The following is a 22,725-nucleotide window of genomic DNA, read 5'->3' on the forward strand; positions in this document are numbered from 1 at the left end:
ACCTTCTATTCCGTTCTGAGAAGAACCACCAAAAACAATGACTCTAGAATCCCTGAAAAGGCTGAGGACCCTGTGATATCTGTTTCGGAGAGCAACGACAGAACATCAGTCAAGTGGGTGAACCCTCACAAGGCGTCAGGCCCTGATGGCAGGGTACTTAATACCTTCATCAACCAACAAGCTGGAGTGTTCCTGGACATTTTCAACCTCTCATTGTGGGAGTCAGAAGTTCCCACCAGCTTCCTGGTACCCAGGAAGAATAGCATGGGCTGCCTCAATGACTACGGCCCTGTAGCACTAACTTCTACTGTGATGAAAGTAAAGATCTGGACCCACCGCAATTCACCCATCATCATAATCGCTCCACAGCAGATGCAATATTGCTGACTCTCCACTCAGCTCTGGATCAACTCAAAAACAGTAATACATAAACTACAGCTCAGCCTTCATTTCCATTATTTCCTCTGTGCTGGCAAGAAGCTACAAGCTCTAGGCCTCTGTACCACCCCCCCACCTCCCCCCCCCCCCCCGCAACTGGATCCTTGCATTTATTATTGGAAGAACACAGTCAGTATGAATTATAAACATCTCCTCAATGATTATCAACACAGACACACCTCAAGGATGTGTACTTAGACCACTGCTCTTCTCCTTATACACCCATGACTGTGAGGCCAGGCACAATTCCAATGCCATCTACAAGTTTGCTGATGACACAACAGTTGTTGGCAGAATAAAAAACAGCAATGAGGAAACATACAGGAGGGAGACAGATCAGCTCATTGAATGGTGTAACAACAACCTTGCACTCAACGTCAGCAAAGCAAAGGAGATGATTGTGGACTTCAGGGGGAATCAGGGGAACACAACCCAGTCCTCATCAAGGGCTCAGTAGTGCAGAGGGTTAAGAACTTTAAATTCCTGGGTGTTAACATCTCCAAGGATCTGCCCTGGAGCCTCCACGTTGATTTAATCACAAAGAAGGCTCACCAGCTGCTATATTTTGTGATGTGTCTAAGGAGATTTGGTACGTCACCGAAGACTCTTGTAAACATCTAGAGGTATATCGTGGAGAGCATTCTGGTTGGTTGCATCTCTGCCTGGTATGGAGGAGCCACCTCTCAGGACAAGAATAAACTCCAGACGGTTGTTAACTCGGCCTGCGACATCACAGGCACCAAACCATCGAGAACATCCACACGGTTATCTAGACCAATATGTCGAGGAACCAACTCGGGAGCAGGCCATTTTAGATTGGGTATTATGCAATGATAAAGGGCTAATCAACAATCTTGTTGAACGAGGCCCTTTGGGTAGGAGCGATCACAATATGATCGAATTCTCACTCGACATGGAGAGTGATGAAATTAAAACTGAGTCTAAGGTCCTGAATTTAAATAAAGGGAATTATGATGGTATGAGACGGGAGTTGAGTAAGATTGATTGGGTGGTGTTTATGGGGGAGTTGACTGTGGATAGACAATGGAAAGCATTCACAGATCTAATGGAGAAATTGCAAAAATCGTTTATACCAGTTTGGCATAAAAATAAACCAAAAAAGGTGACTCAACCGTGGATAACAAGGGAAATTAGAGACAGCATTAGGTCCAAAAAGAGAGCATATCAATTGGCCAAAAAAAGTACCACAACCGAAGACTGGGACCAGTTCAAGATGCACCAAAGGAGGACAAAGGGATTAATCAAGAGAGCAAAAATAAATTACGAAAGTAAGCTTGCTGCAAATATAAAAACCGACTGCAAAAGCTTTTATAAATATGTCAAGAGGAAAAGATTAGTGAAATCCAGAGTAGGTCCTTTGCAGTCGGAATCAGGGGAATATATAATGGGGAATAAGGAAATGGCAGACCAATTAAATTCTTACTTTAGTTCTGTTTTTACAAGAGAGGATACAAATAGCCTCCCAAGGATGTTGGGAAACATAGAGACTAATGCAAGGGAGGAACTGAAAGAAATCAGTATCTCTAAGGACATGGTCTTGGGGAAATTGATGGGATTGAAGGCAGATAAATCCCAAGGGCCTGATAATCTACATCCTAGGGTACTTAAGGAAGTAGCCATTCAGATAGCAGATGCTTTAAGAATTATTTTCCAGAACTCGATAGACTCAGGATCAGTACCCATGGATAGGAGGGTAGCTAATGTTACCCCACTATTTAAAAAGGGGGGGTAGAGAAAAAGCGGGGAATTATAGGCCGGTGAGCCTTACATCAGTAGAGGGCAAAATGATGGAATCCATTATTAAGGATGTAATAGTGGAGTATATGACTAGCAGAGAAGGGATCGGACAGAGTCAACATGGATTTACAAAAGGTAAATCGTGCTTGACAAATCTATTGGAATTCTTTGAGATGGTGACAGGTAAAATAGATGGGGGAGAGCCAGTGGATGTGGTGTACCTGGACTTCCAAAAGGCCTTCGATAAGGTCCCGCATAAACGACTGGCTTACAAAATAAAGGCTCATGGGATTGGGGGCAAAGTATTGATGTGGATTGAGAACTGGCTGGCAGGTAGAAGACAGAGAGTTGGGATAAATGGCTCGTTTTCTGAGTGGCAGGCGGTGACCAGTGGGGTGCCACAGGGATCTGTTCTGGGACCCCAGCTGTTCACAATTTACATTAATGATCTGGATGAGGGGATTGGATGTAATATCTCCAAATTTGCAGATGACACTAAGCTAGGAGGGGTTGTGTGCACGGAAGAGGGGGTCAGGAAGCTCCAGTGTGATTTGGATACATTGAGGGACTGGGCAGATACATGGCAAATGCACTACAATGTGGATAAATGTGAGGTTATCCACTTTGGTAATACAAACCGGAGGGTAGATTACTATTTGAATGGCAATAGATTAAGAGATGGGGAAGTGCAGAGAGACCTAGGGGTACTTGTACACCAGTCTCTGAAGGCGAGCATGCAGGTACAGTAGGCGGCTAAAAAGGCAAATGGTATGTTGGCCTTCATATTAAGAGGGTTTGAGTATAGGAACAAGGATACCTTACTGCAGCTGTACAGGGCCTTGGTGAGACCCCACCTGGAGTATTGTGTGCAGTTTTGGTCACCTTATCTAAGGAAGGATGTTCTTGCAATGGAGGGAGTGCAGAGGCGATTCACCAGGCTGATACCTGGAATGGCAGGAATGACTTGAGGAAAGATTGCGCAAATTGGGATTGTACTCCCTGGAGTTTAGAAGATTGAGAGGGGATCTCGTAGAGACACATATAATTCTGCAGGACTGGACAGAATGGATGAAGCTGGGATGTTTCCAATGATGGGAAAATCCAGAACCCAGGGCCATGGTTTGAGGATAATAGGCAAACCATTTAGGACCGAGATGAGGAGGAATTTCTTTACCCAGAGGGTGGTGAATCTGTGGAATTCATTGCCACAGAGGGCAATAGAGGCAGGTTCATTAAATATATTTAAGAGGGAATTAGATATATTTCTTCAGTATAAGGGTATTAATGGTTACGGAGAGAAGGCGGGGACAGGGTACTGAACTTTAAGATCAGCCATGATCTCATTGAATGGCGGAGCAGGCTCGAATGACTTACTCCTGCTCCTATCTTCTATGTTTCTATGCGGCAGTGTCTTAAAAAGCAGACTCCATCCTCAAAGACCCCCACCATCCAGGCCATGCCTACTTCACTCTGCTACCATCATGGAAAAGGTACAGGAGCCTAAAGACGAACACTCAGCAGCATAAGGACAACTTCTTCCCCGCTGCCATCAGATTCCTAAATAATCAATGAACCAAAGACACTACCTTACTTTTCAAGCAGTATTATCATTATTTTTTTTCTAGTAACGTCATATGTGGCTATTTGCTGACACAAAACAGCGAATTTCATGACAATAAATCTTGATTCTGATGTTTCCACCTCACTGCTTCATGACCACATGGGTTTCTAACGGGTCCTTTGGTTCTGTCACATATGTCAAAGAAGTGCTGATAGATTAAATGGTGACTGTAACTTGCACAGGTTGACGGGAAAAAATGAGAACAGAGGTGTTAATGGCATGGGTGAGGCAGACTAAATTGCAAATGAATGGGGAAAAGGGAGGGAATGAATGTGACTAAAGGGATACATGCCCTAGGAACTCAGTGGACTGATTGGCCTCCTCCTGTGTCATATAAGAAACAAGAACCTGTACACATTAAAGGATAAAAGTAGAATGTATTTCTAAAATGTTAATCTTGAGAATTTACATTTTATCTTTCTTCGACTGCATATATAGGGATATTAGTTTGTAGATTTACTATGGTGTATCATATGGAGGGGATTGGAAAAGTTCAAGAAATATATCATAAATTGTGTGCCTGCTGTGAGTTTGATGAATGTTTTGATGCCTGTGCAGCTGCTGTGAATGTGTGGGAGTTCATTAGATTGTGAGTGAAGATTGCAAAGCAGGTCGCATTATACAGTCAAACTACTGTCACAAATTACAATTACAAGTCAATTATTGCAGGGCAATTATAATCTCTGCTCTTCAAAAAAAAATTAAGAATTGCATTTATGTCTTCCTGTTGGAGATCGGTAGCAGTAGGGGTGATGGTCGATACTTTGGAGAGATATGGAATACAATTTTCATCTGGCAGGAAACCCATGGCACAATCCAATATTACTTTGTTATGCTTTAAATGGAGAATCAAATCTAGTGTAATTTCAAACCAGCTGATTGTTCCTAACAATTTCACAATGATAAAGTTAACTTTATTGTCTTTCGGACTAATTGATGAATACCATATTTATTCTATCTCCAAAGCAACACAACTTCTAGGATCTGTTGTAATACAACATTTTGCCCAAATTGAAGCTGATTGATTCTCTTTAAGCTGTCATTTTTACTGTGTTGGTTGCATCTCTGCCTGGTATGGAGGAGCCACCTCTCAGGACAAGAATAAACTCCAGAGGGTTGTTAACTCGGCCTGCGACATCACAGGCATCAAACCATCGAGAACATCTACATGAGGCGGTGTCTTAAAAAGCAGACTCCATCCTCAAAGAGACAGAAGTCTCTTTATTACATAAAGCACTTCATGTATTTTTTTCAATTACAACTATGAGTTTGAGAAAATTTCTAATTAAGCAGGAATAATGAAATCATTTATGGGAGGAGAGTTCCAGAGAATTGATGCTTCAAGGATATTCTCAAAGTCTCCTGAGAAAAATGTAACATGTTCATTGATCATGACTCCTCAAAATGGAGAAAGAGCCTCAGGGAAGGCACTGAGCACCTAGAATCTATATAGTGGTTGCATGGCGAAGCCATGCAAAACAATGGAAGGAGAACGCAACATCCCAAGCAACTGTTACACCAAGTACTAAGGGTTTCAGTCTCTGCAGATCTCTCACAACACTCTTCAGCTACTCTGAAAGTGTGGGCAGGCCATTCTTGACCCTGGGGTTCTATCTATGAAGGAGGAGATAACAGGCATGTGCTTTCCAAACCCAATAGCAAGAGAATAGCCAAATTTGCAATTAGTTTTATGGGCCATGAGTTTTTTTATGTATGTCTAGTAACCGTCATACCTATAATTTACTAGATTAAAAATGGAGAGGCAATTTTCCTGAAACGAATCAGATATTTCTTCTGCTTGTCCTAGGCATATCAGGACCCATCTGAAGATGACAGTGTGTAAACTGATGTTCAACAGAAGCCTAATAGCCTAAATATGTCTGAGATGGTCTGATCTTGGAAGTTAAGCAGGCACAGGCCTGATCAGTACTTGGAGGGGAGACCACCTAGGAACACCAGGTGCTGTAGGTTTCTGTGAGGGATGCTGGACAATGTGGTGACTCTGTCTGCCTTACAGAAGACAAATGTTAAAGAATTTTATGTATGTTACATTCTTAATGTAGTATTACGTAACAACAATGGAACCCCTACCTTTATTTTGTATTTTATAGTCTTTTCTCCTTGTGCTCTTACTGATATTCCAGTTGATTAATCAACAATAAGGCACACTTTCATTTTAGTGCAGCACAGTTCGCGTGGTGGTTAGCACAAGGCTATCACAGCACCAGAGATTTTGGTTCGAAACTGCCGCTGTCTGCAAGGAGTTTGAATGTTCTTCCCATGCCTGCGTAGGGTGCTCAGTTTACCTCCCATCCTTCAAAATATACAGTGGTTGTTGGTTAATTGCAGTATTTGTGGGCACAGGCTCATGGGCTTTTACCGTGCTGTATGTCTAAGTTTAAATTTATTTAAAATTTATAGTATCTCAGTTACTGCAGCCAGGGATGAAACCTTGATGACTTAACAACAGAGACATTCATTGTACAATTTTGATGTCATATTATAACTTTTTTAATCACATGGGAAATTGGAAGGCAATCAATAGCCATTCTCAAGGGTTTTGATGTTAGTCATTTGGTAAGCTGTGGGGCATTTCATTGTTTTGCATCCAATGTTAGTACAGGTCAGTTGACAATATGTCTAAAAGGGAAAGAAAGCTTCTCTCCATACAGGTTAGTTATGTAAAGACATTTTCCCTTTTTATTTTTGGTTATAGAAAACATGCAGAGCCTCACTATAATGCTGGCAGGGGGGACAGTCAGTGGCATTTAATCCAGAAAACCTAGCCTTTAGAGGGGGATAAAGCTCCAGATACTGGGTTTGGATGCCAGCCAAACTGCTCTTAACTTTTCAGCTCCCTGCTGAGGAAGTAATGAGATTACAGTAAATGTAACAGTCAGTACTTCTGTCTCTCCAGCTCATATCTATCCAATTTAGAGCAAGAATTAAAGCTAATGAGACTTATTTATATTCTACACTATTAAGAAATGTAATTACTTTCTTGAGGCAAACTCTGATGTTTCAGTCCAAAGATTCAACTATCAATAATGAAATAAATCTTACTTTCGGGTAGAAGTTCTGGATTTTTGCTGTTGAAAAGTGAATTGTAAGTTTGTTATCTTGTTGGTTGTGTGCATTCACAAATACTAACAAAGTTAGGTTTTCGAGCGTGTGAAAGACCTGAGGTTAAGTGCAGGAACAAAATCACTGAATGACAGATAGCGACAAACTCGATCTGCTACTTTACACAATAAAGGTTGGTCAAAGTGCAATTTTTAACATTTAATATTAAATTGCTGGATCTAAGTAAATGTGGTAAAGTCAGCTTGCAATAGCAAAGAGGAAAGGAAAAAGAGCATCTGAATTTGCAAAGGTGATGGCCAGAAATAGGATGTTTGCACCCAGTGAAAGAAACCACAGCTCAGGTTCGGTAGTGGCTTATTTTTATTGTGGAAGTTATAGTCTATCTTTTGGAATGGTTCCAAATTCACTTGGTAATTTTTCCAAATACTTACAGCAAGAAATGGTTCATCTTGTTCAGAAGTTTCACATACCACTAACTGTTCACTTATAACAGATCAGAGTGGAAATGTTGTCAAATGCACATTTGAATGCATACCTACCACCCCAATAGATTATGATGAAATTCAAATCCTACCCCTCTCAACTAAAAACATGCATGGCTTTTCAAGCAGAGCCTGAATAAATATTTATTATGCCAGACTGTTATAGGATAAATACTCTGCATCCTTCAATATTCTTCATTAGTGTTTAATGGATTAGAAACAAACTGTTAGGTTCATCCACTACAAACCAGGTATCCAATGAATATGGGTGCATTGGGATAGGAAGGGACAAAAGAAACATGTTCCAACCTCTTTACTGACGTGCATTTTCAAAAGCATCTTCAGCCTTGAATCTGGGCTACAAATTTCCACACGTGTGGACTTTGCACATTCTCCCTCTGAACACTTTGGTTTCCGATTTCTCAAGTGATAGGTTAACTGGCCCCTACAGTGTAGATGAGTGGGAGAATCTCAGTGGAGTCTTTGGAATGAGGAGAGAATAAAAATGGGATAAATATAGGATTCTTGTACGTGATTGGTTCATGGGCTCTGTGGATTTGATAAGAGCCTGTTTCCCTGCTTTTTGACACTCAATAATAGGTGGAAGCGAAACAATGATTAACCAGATTCCAATGCCTATCATATTACTTTTCTGAATGGTTTGCATCCAAATGGTTGTACAATCAAACTTGGTATTAGAAATGTCGAAGGCTGAGTGAAAGGTAGGCCAGCATTTTCTTCACCCCTCAGTAGAGTAGATGTTGTTCAAAAACAGCTGTCAAGCTAATAAAAAAAAGTGGAAGCTCAAGCATTGGCACTGTTGGTAGCCACCAAACTTGATAAAACTTGATTGTAGCACGATACTCCATGTAATAGCCCGGCCAAGCTAGTGAAATCACCTGAACGTAAAAATGTACATGTAAATGGTTTTACCTGAGGCTGAGTTCAGTGCCTGTGCCCAACCTAGCTGATTAAAAATAGAGGGAAGGGAAGGGGGAAAGAAACAATGTTAGTGCTTCTGGTCACTTCAGTGTGCTTGATTCGTCCAAATGTTGAAATTTCAAAATTAAACACAACCATATTCCCACCTATTGCACAGAATGAAAGTATTACCTTTTCAGAAGTTGAGAAGAACATGGATTAATTCTGTTTCCTAGCAGTGTCAATTATTGAAAATATTCATTTGTTCCCTTCCCTCAAAATAAAATATAATTTGTTGGGGTGGAAGGGAATTAAAACCTTCAATAACTGATATCACACCAGGTAGCTGCATGGTGTCCTGGAATTAATAACTTCCTATCCCCGCCAGTAGCTTTCATGCGAGAATTCAAATGAAAAATGTTACTGGAAAAATTTTTCATCTTAATTGATGAACATTGATGAGTTTCCATTGTGTATGCAGAGACCATTTCAGAATAGTGTAGGGAAGCTGTACTCGCACAATTTCAAAGGCATCCTCAATTTAAATCACACTCTCATAATATAACAGGCTGATTTAATAAAATTACAGCAGACCTCACTTTAATTTTTACTTCGTCTGCTTTCATATGCTGGAGATGAAAAGAAGGAACCAGTAGCAAGCCCAGAGTCAAGATGAAATTTGACCATTTTGCAGTGCTTACAAGTTGTGTATAAAAATTACTTTGGTACCATTTTCAGGATTGTCATTAAGAGGGCAAAGACTGAAATGTTGTTCACTCTTCTCAATTGTTTTGAGTAGGATTAAAAGATTTCATTTTAATTAATCCAAGTTCTTTTTACCTTTTACAAGATTAAAAAAAATAATTTATTGAATATTGTAATTGTATAGTCAACATTAATTGTCTTCTTAATTACAACCAATTAGGAAACCAAATACAGTGATTGCAAAATAATTTGAATGCCGGGATAGAAATCTCTTTCTTCATTCTCCTATTACATACAGCCCAGTGAGTATGCATCTGGAATATTCTGCACTAGTCTTTACACTACATCTAAGAAAGGATATAATTGCAATGGAGGGTGTTCCACAAAAATTCATTAATTTCTGGGATGGCAGATTCGTCCAATGAGAAAAGAGTAAACTGGCTGAAACTATAACCTCTCAATTTTACAAGAAAGGAAGATGACCTCATTGAAATTTATGGAAAGCCTCATGGAATTTGAATGGATGGATGTAGATTTTCTGTTTCCTTGACTGGGGTGTCCAAGACTAGTCATCACGATCTCAAGTAAGAGTCACATTTCAAGATAGAAATTAACTAATTTCTTCAGCCAAATCTTGCAATTCTCAACCAACATAGCACTGAAGTACAGTATAAGATCAGTCAAAGGACCTTACTGAGCTAGGGTCGAAATAACCCAATCCTATTTTATTTATAGTTCTTACTGGATGTTATTGATATACTGAAAATTCTTTCTGAAATGAGAACTTCCTGTGAAATAAATAACTTCAATGCCTCAACACTTGGGAGGCATTCTAATTATTTTAAACAAGGCTTGATTTTCAGAAAATAAGAAACATTGATTGCATTATGTGCTTAATTGAAGAAGTATTAACATTTCACTTTTACTAATAGTTTAAAATTAACTTATTGGTACCCTGACAATTTGTTTTTAAATGCATGAACTAAGAACTCAAGATCACGAGGTACAAGAACATGCCAGAACACTCAACATATTTTAGATACAGAAAGTGAAACACAGCCTGTCAAAGTTAAGTCGTGGTCAGGCATTGAAGAAAAATAAACTAGCAGCAAAATGATATGGAGTTACATTTTGTTTAATATTCTTAAATAAAATTAACAGACAAATTTATAGGAATTTATATGGGCTAGCATGATATTATGGGCTGAATGGCCTTTATTGTACTGTACTGTTCCATGTTGTATAATCTAAATAAATTCCTTATAAGATGGGAAGTAGTTCTATCAGATTGCAGCAGGATTTAGATTCCCTCCTGCTCCATAGAGAAAATGGAAGTTTTGTTCCATACAGATGCAAATACAGAGGTTCATAACTTCAATGGATTTTTATCTCCAGGGTCTGGGATTAGCATTCGTTGAGTACATTCAAGGCTGAGATCACATCTTTGAATGCCAAGGAATTGGGAGGATATGGCCTACGGAGTTGTCGATACACAGGATCCATCATGATCTTATTGGCTGTGTAATAGATTCGAGTAGCCTCCACCTGCTTCTGTTTCTTTCTTGTACTTTATGGACCTTAAAAGCTGTGGTTCTCAATCTTTTTTCTTTCCACTCATACCACTTTAAGTATTCCCTATGCCATAGGTGCTCCGTGATTAGTAAGGGATTGCTTAAGGTGGTATGTGGATGGAAAGAAAAAATTTGAAAACCACTGTTTTAATCGTACCTAATTGACTCGTTATGTGCATGGTTTCATAACTCCAAAGGAAATGGACCAATGACAATTTTTCTCACGCAAAATATTTCAGTAACAATTGGGTCTAGAGCAGTGATTCTCAACCTTCCCTTCCCACTCACATACCACCTTAAGCAATCCCTTACTAATCACAGAGCACCCATGGCATCGGGATTACTTAAAGTGGTATGTGAGTGGAAAGAATAAGGTTGAGAACCACTGCCTTAAAGGAAGTGGAATCATTGATCATCACGTTAGATGCTGGTGACCAAGACTATCTGATAAAGAGACAATTCTTTGTTCCCTCGATGAGAAAATATCGATCATTTGGCGGCACCGTAATTGCTGTTGGCAGCTCACCATTCTCTCCAAACCAAGTCAATGCAAGAGTTTCTTGTTAAGCAAAATTTTTTTTTCCAAACTTAACTGGACACTGAGGGCTGGGGAGTGTGGCTGAGGCCGTGAGCAAAACTTGCTGGAGATTTCACACTTGCTAAGTACAAGGAGAAATGCCATGTAAATACCTAAAAATTAAATTCTAGTGCTAAATGGCATCTTGAAATTATGGCACAAGCAGTATGTGCAGGAAGAAATGTCTGAAGCAGAAATTGTGCAAGGAATTCATCAAGATCACTCTAAGAAATGAATGGCCCATTAAGCAAGATGGCACACTGGGTGTACAGGTACACAATCTTTTATCCTGAACCCTTGGGGGCACAGTGTGTTCTGAATGTCAGATTTTGGAAAGCCAGATTTAAGCCCACCTGAATTGTGCTGCTGTATCCACCTCCACCCCCACCCAGTCGCACTGCCGTCTCCCCACCACCACCCCCCCCGCCCCCCCCCCCCGCCTGCCTGCCCGACTTGCACTGCCGGTCTCTCGCCCGCCTGACTTGCGCTGCCGGTCTCTCGCCCCACTTGCTGGATTTTGGAGCTTTCTAGATTTTAGATGTCGGGATAAAGGATTGTGTACCTGTACTATCAGTTCCCAGAATGGATCTGAGATGATGCCAATGAGTTTTGGATAGTGAGATTCCTGACAATGCTCCTTTTAGATTACCCCATATTTGGCAGTATTTAATAATACCAATCTAACTGTCCTTGAAAAAGGTCGTTTTCTGATCCAGGTCAGAGGGCAGTTAACGAGATAACATTGCTGAGAGTCAAGAATGATATCCACAACAGATTGGGTAAAGGCAACAGGTTTCCTGTCCTAAAGGACGTTAATGGGCTAGATGGATTTCTATGACAATCTGCTAGCTCCATGCTCCTGCTTCTTTTATTATGGATTTATTTAACTACCTGAATTTTAATTCCACAGCTGCCATGGTGGGTTTTGAACTCACATCTTCAGATCATTAGTCAAAGTCTCTGGATACTAGTCCAGTAACTTAATCATTCCTGTACCATGCTGCATAGCATGTTGCCGACAGATTTAGGCCAATTTTGACATTGAGCAATAGTGTAAAACAGACACACCATAGGAATTTAAGCACACATTTTCAAAAATGAATTATTCTAACTAATTTAAATATACACAATTGTGTTCTGGGGCAATCTAAATAAGGTAAAACATGTTCTCATTAGTCAGATGCAATTGCAAGAAATTTCCTGTTTAACTTCCTAGCCCAGTATACTTATTCAAGTGAAATAAATGCTATGTGGTTGTGTTGACTTCTATCTATTGCCTCTGCAGTAATATGGAGCTGAAAATAAAGGGATCTGGAATGTAAAGCTAAGCCATCAATGGACATGAGAATCGGGGAACACGTTCAGTACTGGCACAAGGAAAAGACTATTCAAGAAAAAAATCCAAGTACAAATCCCTACCCCATTTGTTGAAGCCAGTTCATAAGATATATTCAGAAGAAAATTTGATATGGCCATATTGGCTAATGGGATCAATGGGTATGGAGAGAAAACAGAAATGGAGTATTGAAGACCTAGAGTCAGCCATGATTATGCTGAATGGTGGAGCAGACTCAAAGGGCTGAATGGCCTTCTCCTGCTCCTATCCTCTGGGTTTTAAAGATGACACTCACACTGAACTGTCAAGTAACTTGAGGCTGAAGGAGAATGCCCAAAACTGTTGCTAGGTATGCAGGTGTACTTCCCAGCATCCTCAGGCTTGACTCGGAAGATGATCAACATTCCATCAACGAAAATCCGCACCCTCAGATTCAGGTCACTGTTAGAGACAAAGAGGAACAAAATAACATCACAATTCTTTCTCATCAAATGTCCCATTTCAAGCAAACAATTACAGGAAGTGACATGTACAGTGTATCTGTCCACTTGATGACATTAAAGGAGAGAGTACCGTTGAAGAAGTTACTGAGCATTGATAAATGATGTCTGGATAGAGACTGCTGACCTGGAATCTACTTGGCTGTTTTACGTACTCTTGGTATTGAGAGTATGTTTGTATATTTGTAAATTACCATGATAATTAAAGATAATTTGAACTACAAAATTGCCATCTTATAGCACCCTTAAATGATGCATAATATTAAAAAAAATTGTTTTTAAATTTAGACATAGAGCACTGTAACAGGCTAATTTGACCCAGTGAGTACATGCTGCCCAATTTACACCCCATTAACCTACACCCCAGTATGTTTTTGAAAGGTGGGAGGAAATTGGAGCCCCAGAGAAAATCCACATAGATACGGAGAGAGTATACAAACTCCTTACAGACAGCGCGGGATTCGAACCCAGGTTCGGTCCCAATCACTAGCACTGCAAAAGTGTTACGCTAACTGTTACGCCAACTGTGCCTCCCTGATTCTCATGTCCATTGATTTCAAATTATTCCAATTATTGATCAGCTATTTTATCAAGAAAGGAAGGTAGCAATGGAAAATGCACTCTGCAGCACACTTTTTCCATTTACCTATATCATCTAGCTGTGCATTCACTGAGCCACCCTTCCTCCGATCAATTCTCATCTGTCCTCCTATCTATGTCCAATTATGGCCTTTTGTCTGATTAGTGCTTCTTTTGTTCTTCTCCCCCTGCCCTTTCTTCCCTCCTTTCCATCCTTTTTATTCAGACATCTGCCTGCCTTTTCCTCATACCTTCAGGCCAGAAACATCGATAACATATCTTCACCTACAGTGGAAGCTGCGAGACCTGCTGAGTTACTCTAGAATTTTGTGCTTTTATTACAATCACACCATTTGCAGACTTTCGTGTTTCATTCTGAAGCACACTGGCAGCATTAAATATTTCTGATCTAATATATGGCAAGGACAAGATGTTGAGTAAGAATCTATCTATTTAAATGTAAAAGTTTGACATACAGCACGGTAAAAGGCCCTTCCAGTTCACGAGCCCATGCCATCCAAGTAGACCAATTAAACTACAAGCCCTCTACATTTTTGGAGGGGGAAAGGAAACAGGAGCACCCGAAGGAAACTCACGCAGACAAGGGAAGAATGTACAGATAGCGTCGGATTCAAAACTGGATCACTGGCACTTACTACACTAAATGTGCCACCCTTAACAAGAATAAAATTCCTTTGTCATAAGCTTATGAGCTGCCTCTAACTCCACTAGAAGGTCATTTCCATTTCTTACACTAGAAATGTTTTAGATAGACATGGAGAATTTAGAATCAATTTGCATCAAATTATGGATAGATTGGTGCAGACCAGCTAGGAAGTGACTTATATTGCTTTAAACTCCCTTACCAAACGATCAATATGCTAGTCATTTCTGAGAAAACTCTCAGAAATTACGCAATAAGTTCCTACGAAAATTTCTAGCAGTGAGAAGCAAGCAAAGAGATGGGATATTCTACTGTACACAATTTTCTGAAACTGTACTGATGAACTAGAATTACTACTGAGGCTTTTGTGATGAACTAAAAATACACAAAGTGCTGGGGAACTCGATCAGTCAGGCAGTGTCCATGAAGGAGAAACCCTTTCTATTATTAACAACAAGTTGAAAGGTATTGGAGGAGATTTCCACTATGTAATTTTGGGAGTAAAACTGGTGTTGTGGAATGGTAATCTATTATAGAACCAGTCTTGATTTTTCGTTGAATGAAATCAAAAGAGATAATATCCAAAGTTTGTTTTTAACCTGGTGCTTCAACCATAGTCTAATTTTTATCCTTGCCAGCAGGTTAAATGTCAATAATTTTATTTCAAACAACTAATACATAAGCAACTGCAAACGATGACAAAGAAACGCTGAAATGTCGTGAACCAGAAGCAAATTCGCAAACTTCAACAAGAATGTTAAGGCTAACGTAATCAATGCCTGAACTCTATCAATGTTCATTACAAGTGCCTAACCTTTTATCCAGGACTGTCAGGACTAGACACCTACTGTTGTCCAGAATCTTCCAGATTTCGGAATCATTTTGATCTCAGTCCTTTAAGCAAATGTTTTGCTCCTAGCCCCCGCTGTCTGTCCCCACCCCAGTCATCCATCGCCCCCCCCTCACCTCTAGCCATCTGTCTCCCCCCCCCCTCCCACGGCCACCCATCAACCCTCCATTGCCGCCTCCCCCACAGCCATCTGTCACCCCCCCTCCCTGGGCGCATGTCCATCCATCCCCCCTCCCCCTGCCCCAGGGCCCATGCCAAACTATTTTGCATCTTAGGCCAAATTAAGCATGTGGTTAGGGGGGGGGGGTCAATGTGCACTTTACAGGAGCTCTTGAACAGTGCGTCAGTCAGATGGCGGTCGGAGGTGATGGGGTGGCCCGGGAACCTATCCAAAAAGGTGGTTAGCATCAACTGCTCAGAGCAGAAGGCTGGACATGAGGTGCTGAGCTGCCGGAATGGGCCATTGGGGTGGTGTAGCTGAGTGCCGGTGGCTTTCAGGTGCTTCACCAGCTCATTGGGCTGGCCCTCAGGCACACCCTGGCAGTGTAGCGCTGTCCTTTCCCCCCTCCAACCAATTTAACTCCTGATGTGGCAGCGGCGGTGCAATGCTGCCGAGCCTGGAGTTTACCGAGCACTGCACCAGATCACAGTGATGGCTCAATGCTGGAGCAATTGCCGTCTTCATTACCTATAATCCTCCACACAGCTGGAACCACTCTGCCTACCTTGAGCCAGCCACTGCCTGCTTCTCTCCCACTGGGTACTGGGGGCTGAGAGTCACCTTTCCACCAAAGGTAAAAGAGGGTGCCCATAGGGGCAGGGATGATGGGGACTGGGGTGGGGGGGGGGGGGGGAGGGAATGGGAAATCTGGAAGATTCTGAACAACAGTAGGTGTCTAGTCCTGACATCCTGGATAAAAGGTTAAGCACTTGTAATGAACATTGATAGGAGTTCAGGCATTGATTATGTGAAAGGTCATCTACCAAAAAATGTGCCGGTTTTTAGAGGTTGCCAGTTTTCAGGATTCCGGATAAAAGGTTTGGCACCTGTAGAAGGACAATGAGTGAGATTTAGAATAAGGACCTCGACGAGCTAAGTAACAAAGCTTGTCCCACTGGATTAATAGAGATGAAATATGGTACTGTGAGCCAATCAACATGGTGTTTATCATAATCAGTGTCCAATGAAGACCAAACTACCTTTTAATTTAAACGACCACCATCACTTTGAAACTATCCCCAGGTTTTTGTTTCCAAAATTGGATTTTTCTTTATTCAACAGCATCTTCTTGAATGGTTACCTTTTTGTATTTGTCCTAAATAAAAATTTGACCTGATGGGAATTATCAAATATTCCCAATCAGAACAATTAAAATACAACAAAAGAATCAGAGCTTCAAAAACAAACTTGCCTGTTAACAAGGATGTCCTGAGATCTCTGGCAGACCTCGGAATCGGCAATCTCCATCGGGCTGCGGGACCTTTAAACAGCTGTCAGTCTGGCAAGTACAACAACACCGTGGGAGTTTTAAACAGCCAGTGATCTTGGGCCATTTAAACTTCACAGGAGTTGCAAGCAGCAGACACTCAGCACATTTAAACATTGCAAAGGATTTAAAGGGACAGCGCATGGACCATTTAAACACCGAGGGAACTACCAGCAGTGGACCCATGGGCGAGGTAAAGAAGACCTGACTACATGGACATAGAGGTGGGGTTTGCTACAGGTTATCCTGAGATGCTGGGATCTGAGGCTTCCGCTCCCTACCATCCTCCTGGTCAACATGCAATCCTTGGAGAACAAACCTGATGAACTCCAAGCCAAACTTCAACATCAGAGAGTCATCAGGGCGTGCTGCGTGATGTGCTTTACAGAAACATGGCTAAACGCAGACATTCTGGACACAGCACTGCAGCCCAAGGGCTACACCCTCCATCACGCTGCTCGAACACTGACATCTGGAAGAACCAGGAGAGGCAGCATGTGTGTCATCATCAATTCATCGTGGTGAAGAGACATGAAGGTCATGTCCCAGTCCTGTTTCCCCAACCTGGAATGTCGCCCATTCTACCTGCCAAAGGGGTTCACCGTCATCATCCTGGTCTCAGTGTTAATTTCACCCCAGGCTAACATCAGGCTCGAACTGGAGGGGCTGAGCACTGTGATTAACAGCACATCCGGATGCTTTCCCGATCATTGTGGGAAACTTCAATCAGGCCAACTTGAACAAACGAGCACCAGCACATCACATGCGAGAGCAGGGAAACTAACAAACTTGACCACTGCTACACCACCACGAAGAACGCCATACTACAACCGCATTTTGCCAAATCTGATCACCTAGCTGTACTTTTACTCCTGTACAAGCAGAAACTGAGGACCATAGCACCAGTGAGGAAGTGGGAGGTGGAGGAACATCTGCAGGACTGCTTTGAACCGGTGGATTCAAACATATTCAAGAACTCATCCATAGACTTGAATGAATATGTAACAGGTGTCACTGACTTCTTCAAGACCTGCGTGGACGAGTATGTGTCCATGCACACATACCAACCAGAAGCCCTGGATGAATCAAGAGAATTTGCAACTTGATGAAGATGAGGACAAAAGTGTTTAAGGCCATGGATTGGGATCTTTACAAGAAGTCCAGGTACACCCTGCTGAAGGCCATCCCTGATGCAAAGTGGCAATTCTGGTGGAAACTAGAGACAGAAACAAATACACAACTGCTAATGGCATGGAGTTCTGGCCATTACTGCCTGCAAAGCGAGGGCGAACACTATAGATGGCTGTGATCCTTCATTACCTGAGGAGCTGAACATCTTTCCTGCTTTGAGAAGAATCCCTGAAAAGGATGAAGACCCTAAGATATCTGTTTCTGAGGACGATATTAGAAAATCATTCAAGAGGGTGAACTCTCACCAGGCGTCAAGCCCTCACCGTGTACTTGGCAGGGTACTGAAAATCTGCGCCAATCAACTAGCCGGTGTGTTTATGGACATTTCAACCTCTCATTGCTGCAGTCAAAGGATCCCCCCTGCTTCAAAATGGGATCAATCACCCCCGTACCCAAGAAGAACAGTGTGAGCTGCCTAAATGACTACCGTCCAGTAGCATTAACTTCTACCGTGATGAAATGTGTAAAAAGTGGACATTCCAGAAGAAAATGGAAACAACAATGGACACCGGATGGCTGTGGCAAGGCATGAATGCCATAACCTGTTACAAACCCAAATCCCATAAAATAACTAATGGCAAAGCTTCTCTCTCAGAGGAACTTAATGCCTTCTAAGCCTGATTTGATGACAGTAACAGCAAAGAACCACGCCTCTGCATCCCCACATCCAGACGATCCCAACCTGTCCTTATCTGAGGATGACATGCATGCTGCCTTCAGCAGAGTGAATTCGAGGAAAGCATCCAGCCCGGATAGAGTTCTTGGCCGAGTTCGAAAATCTGTGTGGATCAACTTACAGAGGTATTTACGGATATCTTCAATATCTCACTCCAGCAGGGCTTGGCACCCACCTGTTTCAAAGAGGTGTTAATCATACCGGAGCCCAAGAAGAGTGCAGTAGCCTGCCTTAATGGCTATTGACCAGTATCACTTACATCAACGGTGATGAGGTGTTTTGAAAGCCTGGTAAAGAAGCATATCAGTTCTTGTCTGAGCGGTGACATGGATCCATTCCAGTTCACCTGTCGTGGTAACAGGTCTATGGCAGATGTCATCTCACTGGCCCTACACAAAACCCTGGAACATCTGGACAGCAAAGATGCATACATCAGGATGTTCTTTATCAACTACAGTTTGGCATTTAACACCATCATCCCCTCGAAACTGATCAGCAAACTCCAAGACTTGGGAGTTAACACCCCACTGCATAATTGGATAATGGATTTCCTCACCTTCAGACCATTAATCAGCAAAGATTGGTAAGAACATCTCCTTCGCAATCTCCATCAGTGCCAGAGCATCACAGGGCTGTGTTCTTAGCTCCTTGCTCTACTCACTTAACACCTGCAACTAGGTAGCTCGGTACTACAATAACACCATCTACAAAATTCCATGGTAGTGGCTTGTGTAAAGAAAGGTGATGAGTCAGCACACAGGAAGGAGATTGAAAACTTGGCTGAACAGTGCACTAACAACAACGTGGCACTCAATGTCACCAAAACTAAGAGGCTGATTGTTGACTTCAGGAAAAGAAAGCCAGAGGTGCAACAATCCAGTGAGCATTGAGGGATCAGAGGTGGAGAAGGTGAGCAAATTTAGGATTTTGGGAGTCATTATCTCAGAGGATCTTTCCTGGCCCCAACACATCAATGACATTGAGAAGAAAGCATGTCAGGGCCTCTACTTCCTCAGGAGTTTGTGGAGGTTTGGTATGACACCAGAACTACTGGCAAATTTCTACAGATGTGTGATGGAAAGTGTGCTGTCTGGCTACATCATAATCTGGTATGGGAACACTAATGCCCCTGAGCGTAAAGCCCTCCAAAAGGGTGTGGACACAGCCCAAGACATTACAGGTAACCCCCTCCCCACTATTGGGTACATCTACAGGGAATGCTGCTGTTGAAAAGCAGCAGCACCCATCAAAGACCCTCACCACCCAGCACATACTCTATTCTCGCTGCTGCCATCAGGAAAGAGGCATAGGTGTCACAAAACTCACACCACCAGATTCCAGAACAGCTGCTACTCCTCTAACATCAGACTCCTCAACAACAAACTCCATCAGGAACTAATTACAGGACTCTTACTTGAGCATTTTATTGATTTTTTTTGCTCTTCCTGTATTGCAGTTTGTTAACATTCATTATCTGTTTGCAGTTCTTTGACTGTTTACATGTTCACGCCGTGTGCAGTTCATTTTTGCACTCCAATTAGCGGTAATTCTGCTACATCCACAAAGGAAAAAGGAATCTCAGGGTTGTATGTGTTATCATATATGTTTTTTTTTTTTTCTTTGGCTTGGCTTCGCGGACGAAGATTTATGGAGGGGGTAAAAAGTCCACGTCAGCTGCAGGCTCGTTTGTGGCTGACCAGTCCGATGCGGGACAGGCAGACACGATTGCAGCGGTTGCAAGGGAAAATTGGTTGGCTGGGGTTGGGTGTTGGGTTTTTCCTCCTTTGCCTTTTGTCAGTGAGGTGGGCTCTGCGGTCTTCTTCAAAGGAGGCTGCTGCCCGCCAAACTGTGAGGCGCCAAGATGCACGGTTTGAGGCGTTATCAGCCCACTGGCGGTGGTCAATGTGGCAGGCACCAAGAGATTTCTTTAGGCAGTCCTTGTACCTTTTCTTTGGTGCATCTCTGTCACGGTGGCCAGTGGAGAGCTCGCCATATAATACGATCTTGGGAAGGCGATGGTCCTCCATTCTGGAGACGTGACCCATCCAGCGCAGCTGGATCTTCAGCAGCGTGGACTCGATGCTGTCGACCTCTGCCATCTCGAGTACCTCGACGTTAGGGGTGTGAGCGCTCCAATGGATGTTGAGGATGGAGCGGAGACAACGCTGGTGGAAGCGTTCTAGGAGCCGTAGGTGGTGCCGGTAGAGGACCCATGATTCGGAGCCGAACAGGAGTGTGGGTATGACAACGGCTCTGTATACGCTTATCTTTGTGAGGTTTTTCAGTTGGTTGTTTTTCCAGACTCTTTTGTGTAGTCTTCCAAAGGCGCTATTTGCCTTGGCGAGTCTGTTGTCTATCTCATTGTCGATCCTTGCATCTGATGAAATGGTGCAGCCGAGATAGGTAAACTGGTTGACCGTTTTGAGTTTTGTGTGCCCGATGGAGATGTGGGGGGGCTGGTAGTCATGGTGGGGAGCTGGCTGATGGAGGACCTCAGTTTTCTTCAGGCTGACTTCCAGGCCAAACATTTTGGCAGTTTCCGCAAAGCAGGACGTCAAGCGCTGAAGAGCTGGCTCTGAATGGGCAACTAAAGCGGCATCATCTGCAAAGAGTAGTTCACGGACAAGTTTCTCTTGTGTCTTGGTGTGAGCTTGCAGGCGCCTCAGATTGAAGAGACTGCCATCCGTGCGGTACCGGATGTAAACAGCGTCTTCATTGTTGGGGTCTTTCAAGACTGACAGCCATCGACCTGAACGTCGGTCTGCCCTCATTGCACATGAACTCCTCAGACTTGACATCGACATAGCCGCTCTCAGTGAAGTCCGCCTGGCAGATGTAGGCAGCTTCCAAGAACGCGGCGCGGGCTACACACTCTACTGGTCTGGCAAGCCTTCGGATGAACGACGCCTATCTGGTGTAGGCTTCATGGTCAAGAGCTTCATTGCCTCCAAACTCGAAAACCTTCCGACAGGCCTCTCGAACCGAATCATGTCCATGCGACTCCCACTTCAAAACAAGCGTCACATCACCCTCATCAGTGTCTATGCTCCAACCCTCCAGGCGGAACCAGCAGAAAAGAACAAGTTCTACACCGACCTGCGCAACCTCATCCAACGTACCCCTACAGCCGACAAGGTTGTCATCCTGGGCGACTTCAACGCTCGTGTCGGCAAAGACTCAGAAACCTGGCCAGGAATCCTGGGCAAGCATGGCGTCGGCAAGTGCAACGACAATGGGCGCCTCCTGTTGGAGCTCTGCGCAGAACAGCGGCTTGTCATTACAAACACCCTTTTTCAGCAGAGGGACAGCCTTAAGACCACCTGGATGCATCCCCGATCCAAACACTGGCACCTCCTGGACTACATCCTGGTGCGAGAAAGTGACAAACAAGATGTGCTCCACACCAGGGTCATGCCTAGCGCGGAATGCCACACTGACCACCGGCTGGTTCGCTGCAAGCTCAACCTTCACTTCAAGCCAAAGCCCAGGAACAATAAAGCCCCCAGAAAGAGGTTCAATGTTGGAAAACTGCAGTCAGAAGAAGTGAGAGGAAACTTCCAGGCAAACCTCAAAGCAAAGCTCGACGTTGCAACCCGCCTCACGGACCCGTCCCCTGAAACCCTCTGGGATCAGTTGAAGACTACCATACTGCAATCCACTGAAGAGGTACTGGGCTTCTCCTCCAGGAAAAACAAGGACTGGTTTGACGAAAACAGCCAGGAAATCCAGGAGCTGCTGGCAAAGAAGCGAGCTGCCCACCAGGCTCACCTTACAAAGCCGTCCTGTCCAGAGAAGAAACAAGCCTTCCGTCGCGCATGCAGCCATCTTCAGCGCAAACTCCGGGAGATCCAAAATGAGTGGTGGACTAGCCTCGCCAAACGAACCCAGCTCAGCGCGGACATTGGCGACTTCAGGGGTTTCTACGAGGCTCTAAAGGCTGTGTACGGCCCCTCACCCCAAGTCCAAAGCCCGCTGCGCAGCTCAGACGGCAAAGTCCTCCTCAGCGACAAGATCTCCATCCTCAACCGATGGTCAGAACACTTCCAATCTCTTTTCAGTACCAACCGCTCAGTCCAAGATTCCGCCCTGCTCCAGCTCCCTCAACAGCCCCTAAGGCTAGAGCTGGATGAGGTTCCCACCCTGGATGAGACATATAAGGCAATCGAACAACTGAAAAGTGGCAAAGCAGCAGGTATCATATATGTACTCTGACAATAAATGTGAAATCTGAATCTGAGAGGCTGGTCGTGGCCAGAATTAACACGTGCTTAAGTAAAGATCTGGA

At 43.1% G+C, this 22,725-nt stretch overlaps 1 protein-coding gene across 1 annotated transcript in view; it reads right to left on the reverse strand.

The window, feature by feature from the left end:
- Positions 1 to 22,725, reverse strand: part of igsf9bb (immunoglobulin superfamily, member 9Bb) — a 390,832-nt gene that overhangs the window by 84,369 nt on the left and 283,738 nt on the right. Inside the window, exon 7 of the mRNA XM_069896285.1 lies at positions 12,789 to 12,934. Coding sequence (XP_069752386.1) covers positions 12,789 to 12,934 — 146 coding nt within the window. The remainder of the gene's footprint in view (positions 1 to 12,788; positions 12,935 to 22,725) is intronic.

This window comes from Narcine bancroftii, chromosome 8 (genome assembly GCF_036971445.1).
Source record: "Narcine bancroftii isolate sNarBan1 chromosome 8, sNarBan1.hap1, whole genome shotgun sequence".
In the NCBI taxonomy this organism is placed as follows: Eukaryota; Metazoa; Chordata; class Chondrichthyes; order Torpediniformes; family Narcinidae; genus Narcine; species Narcine bancroftii.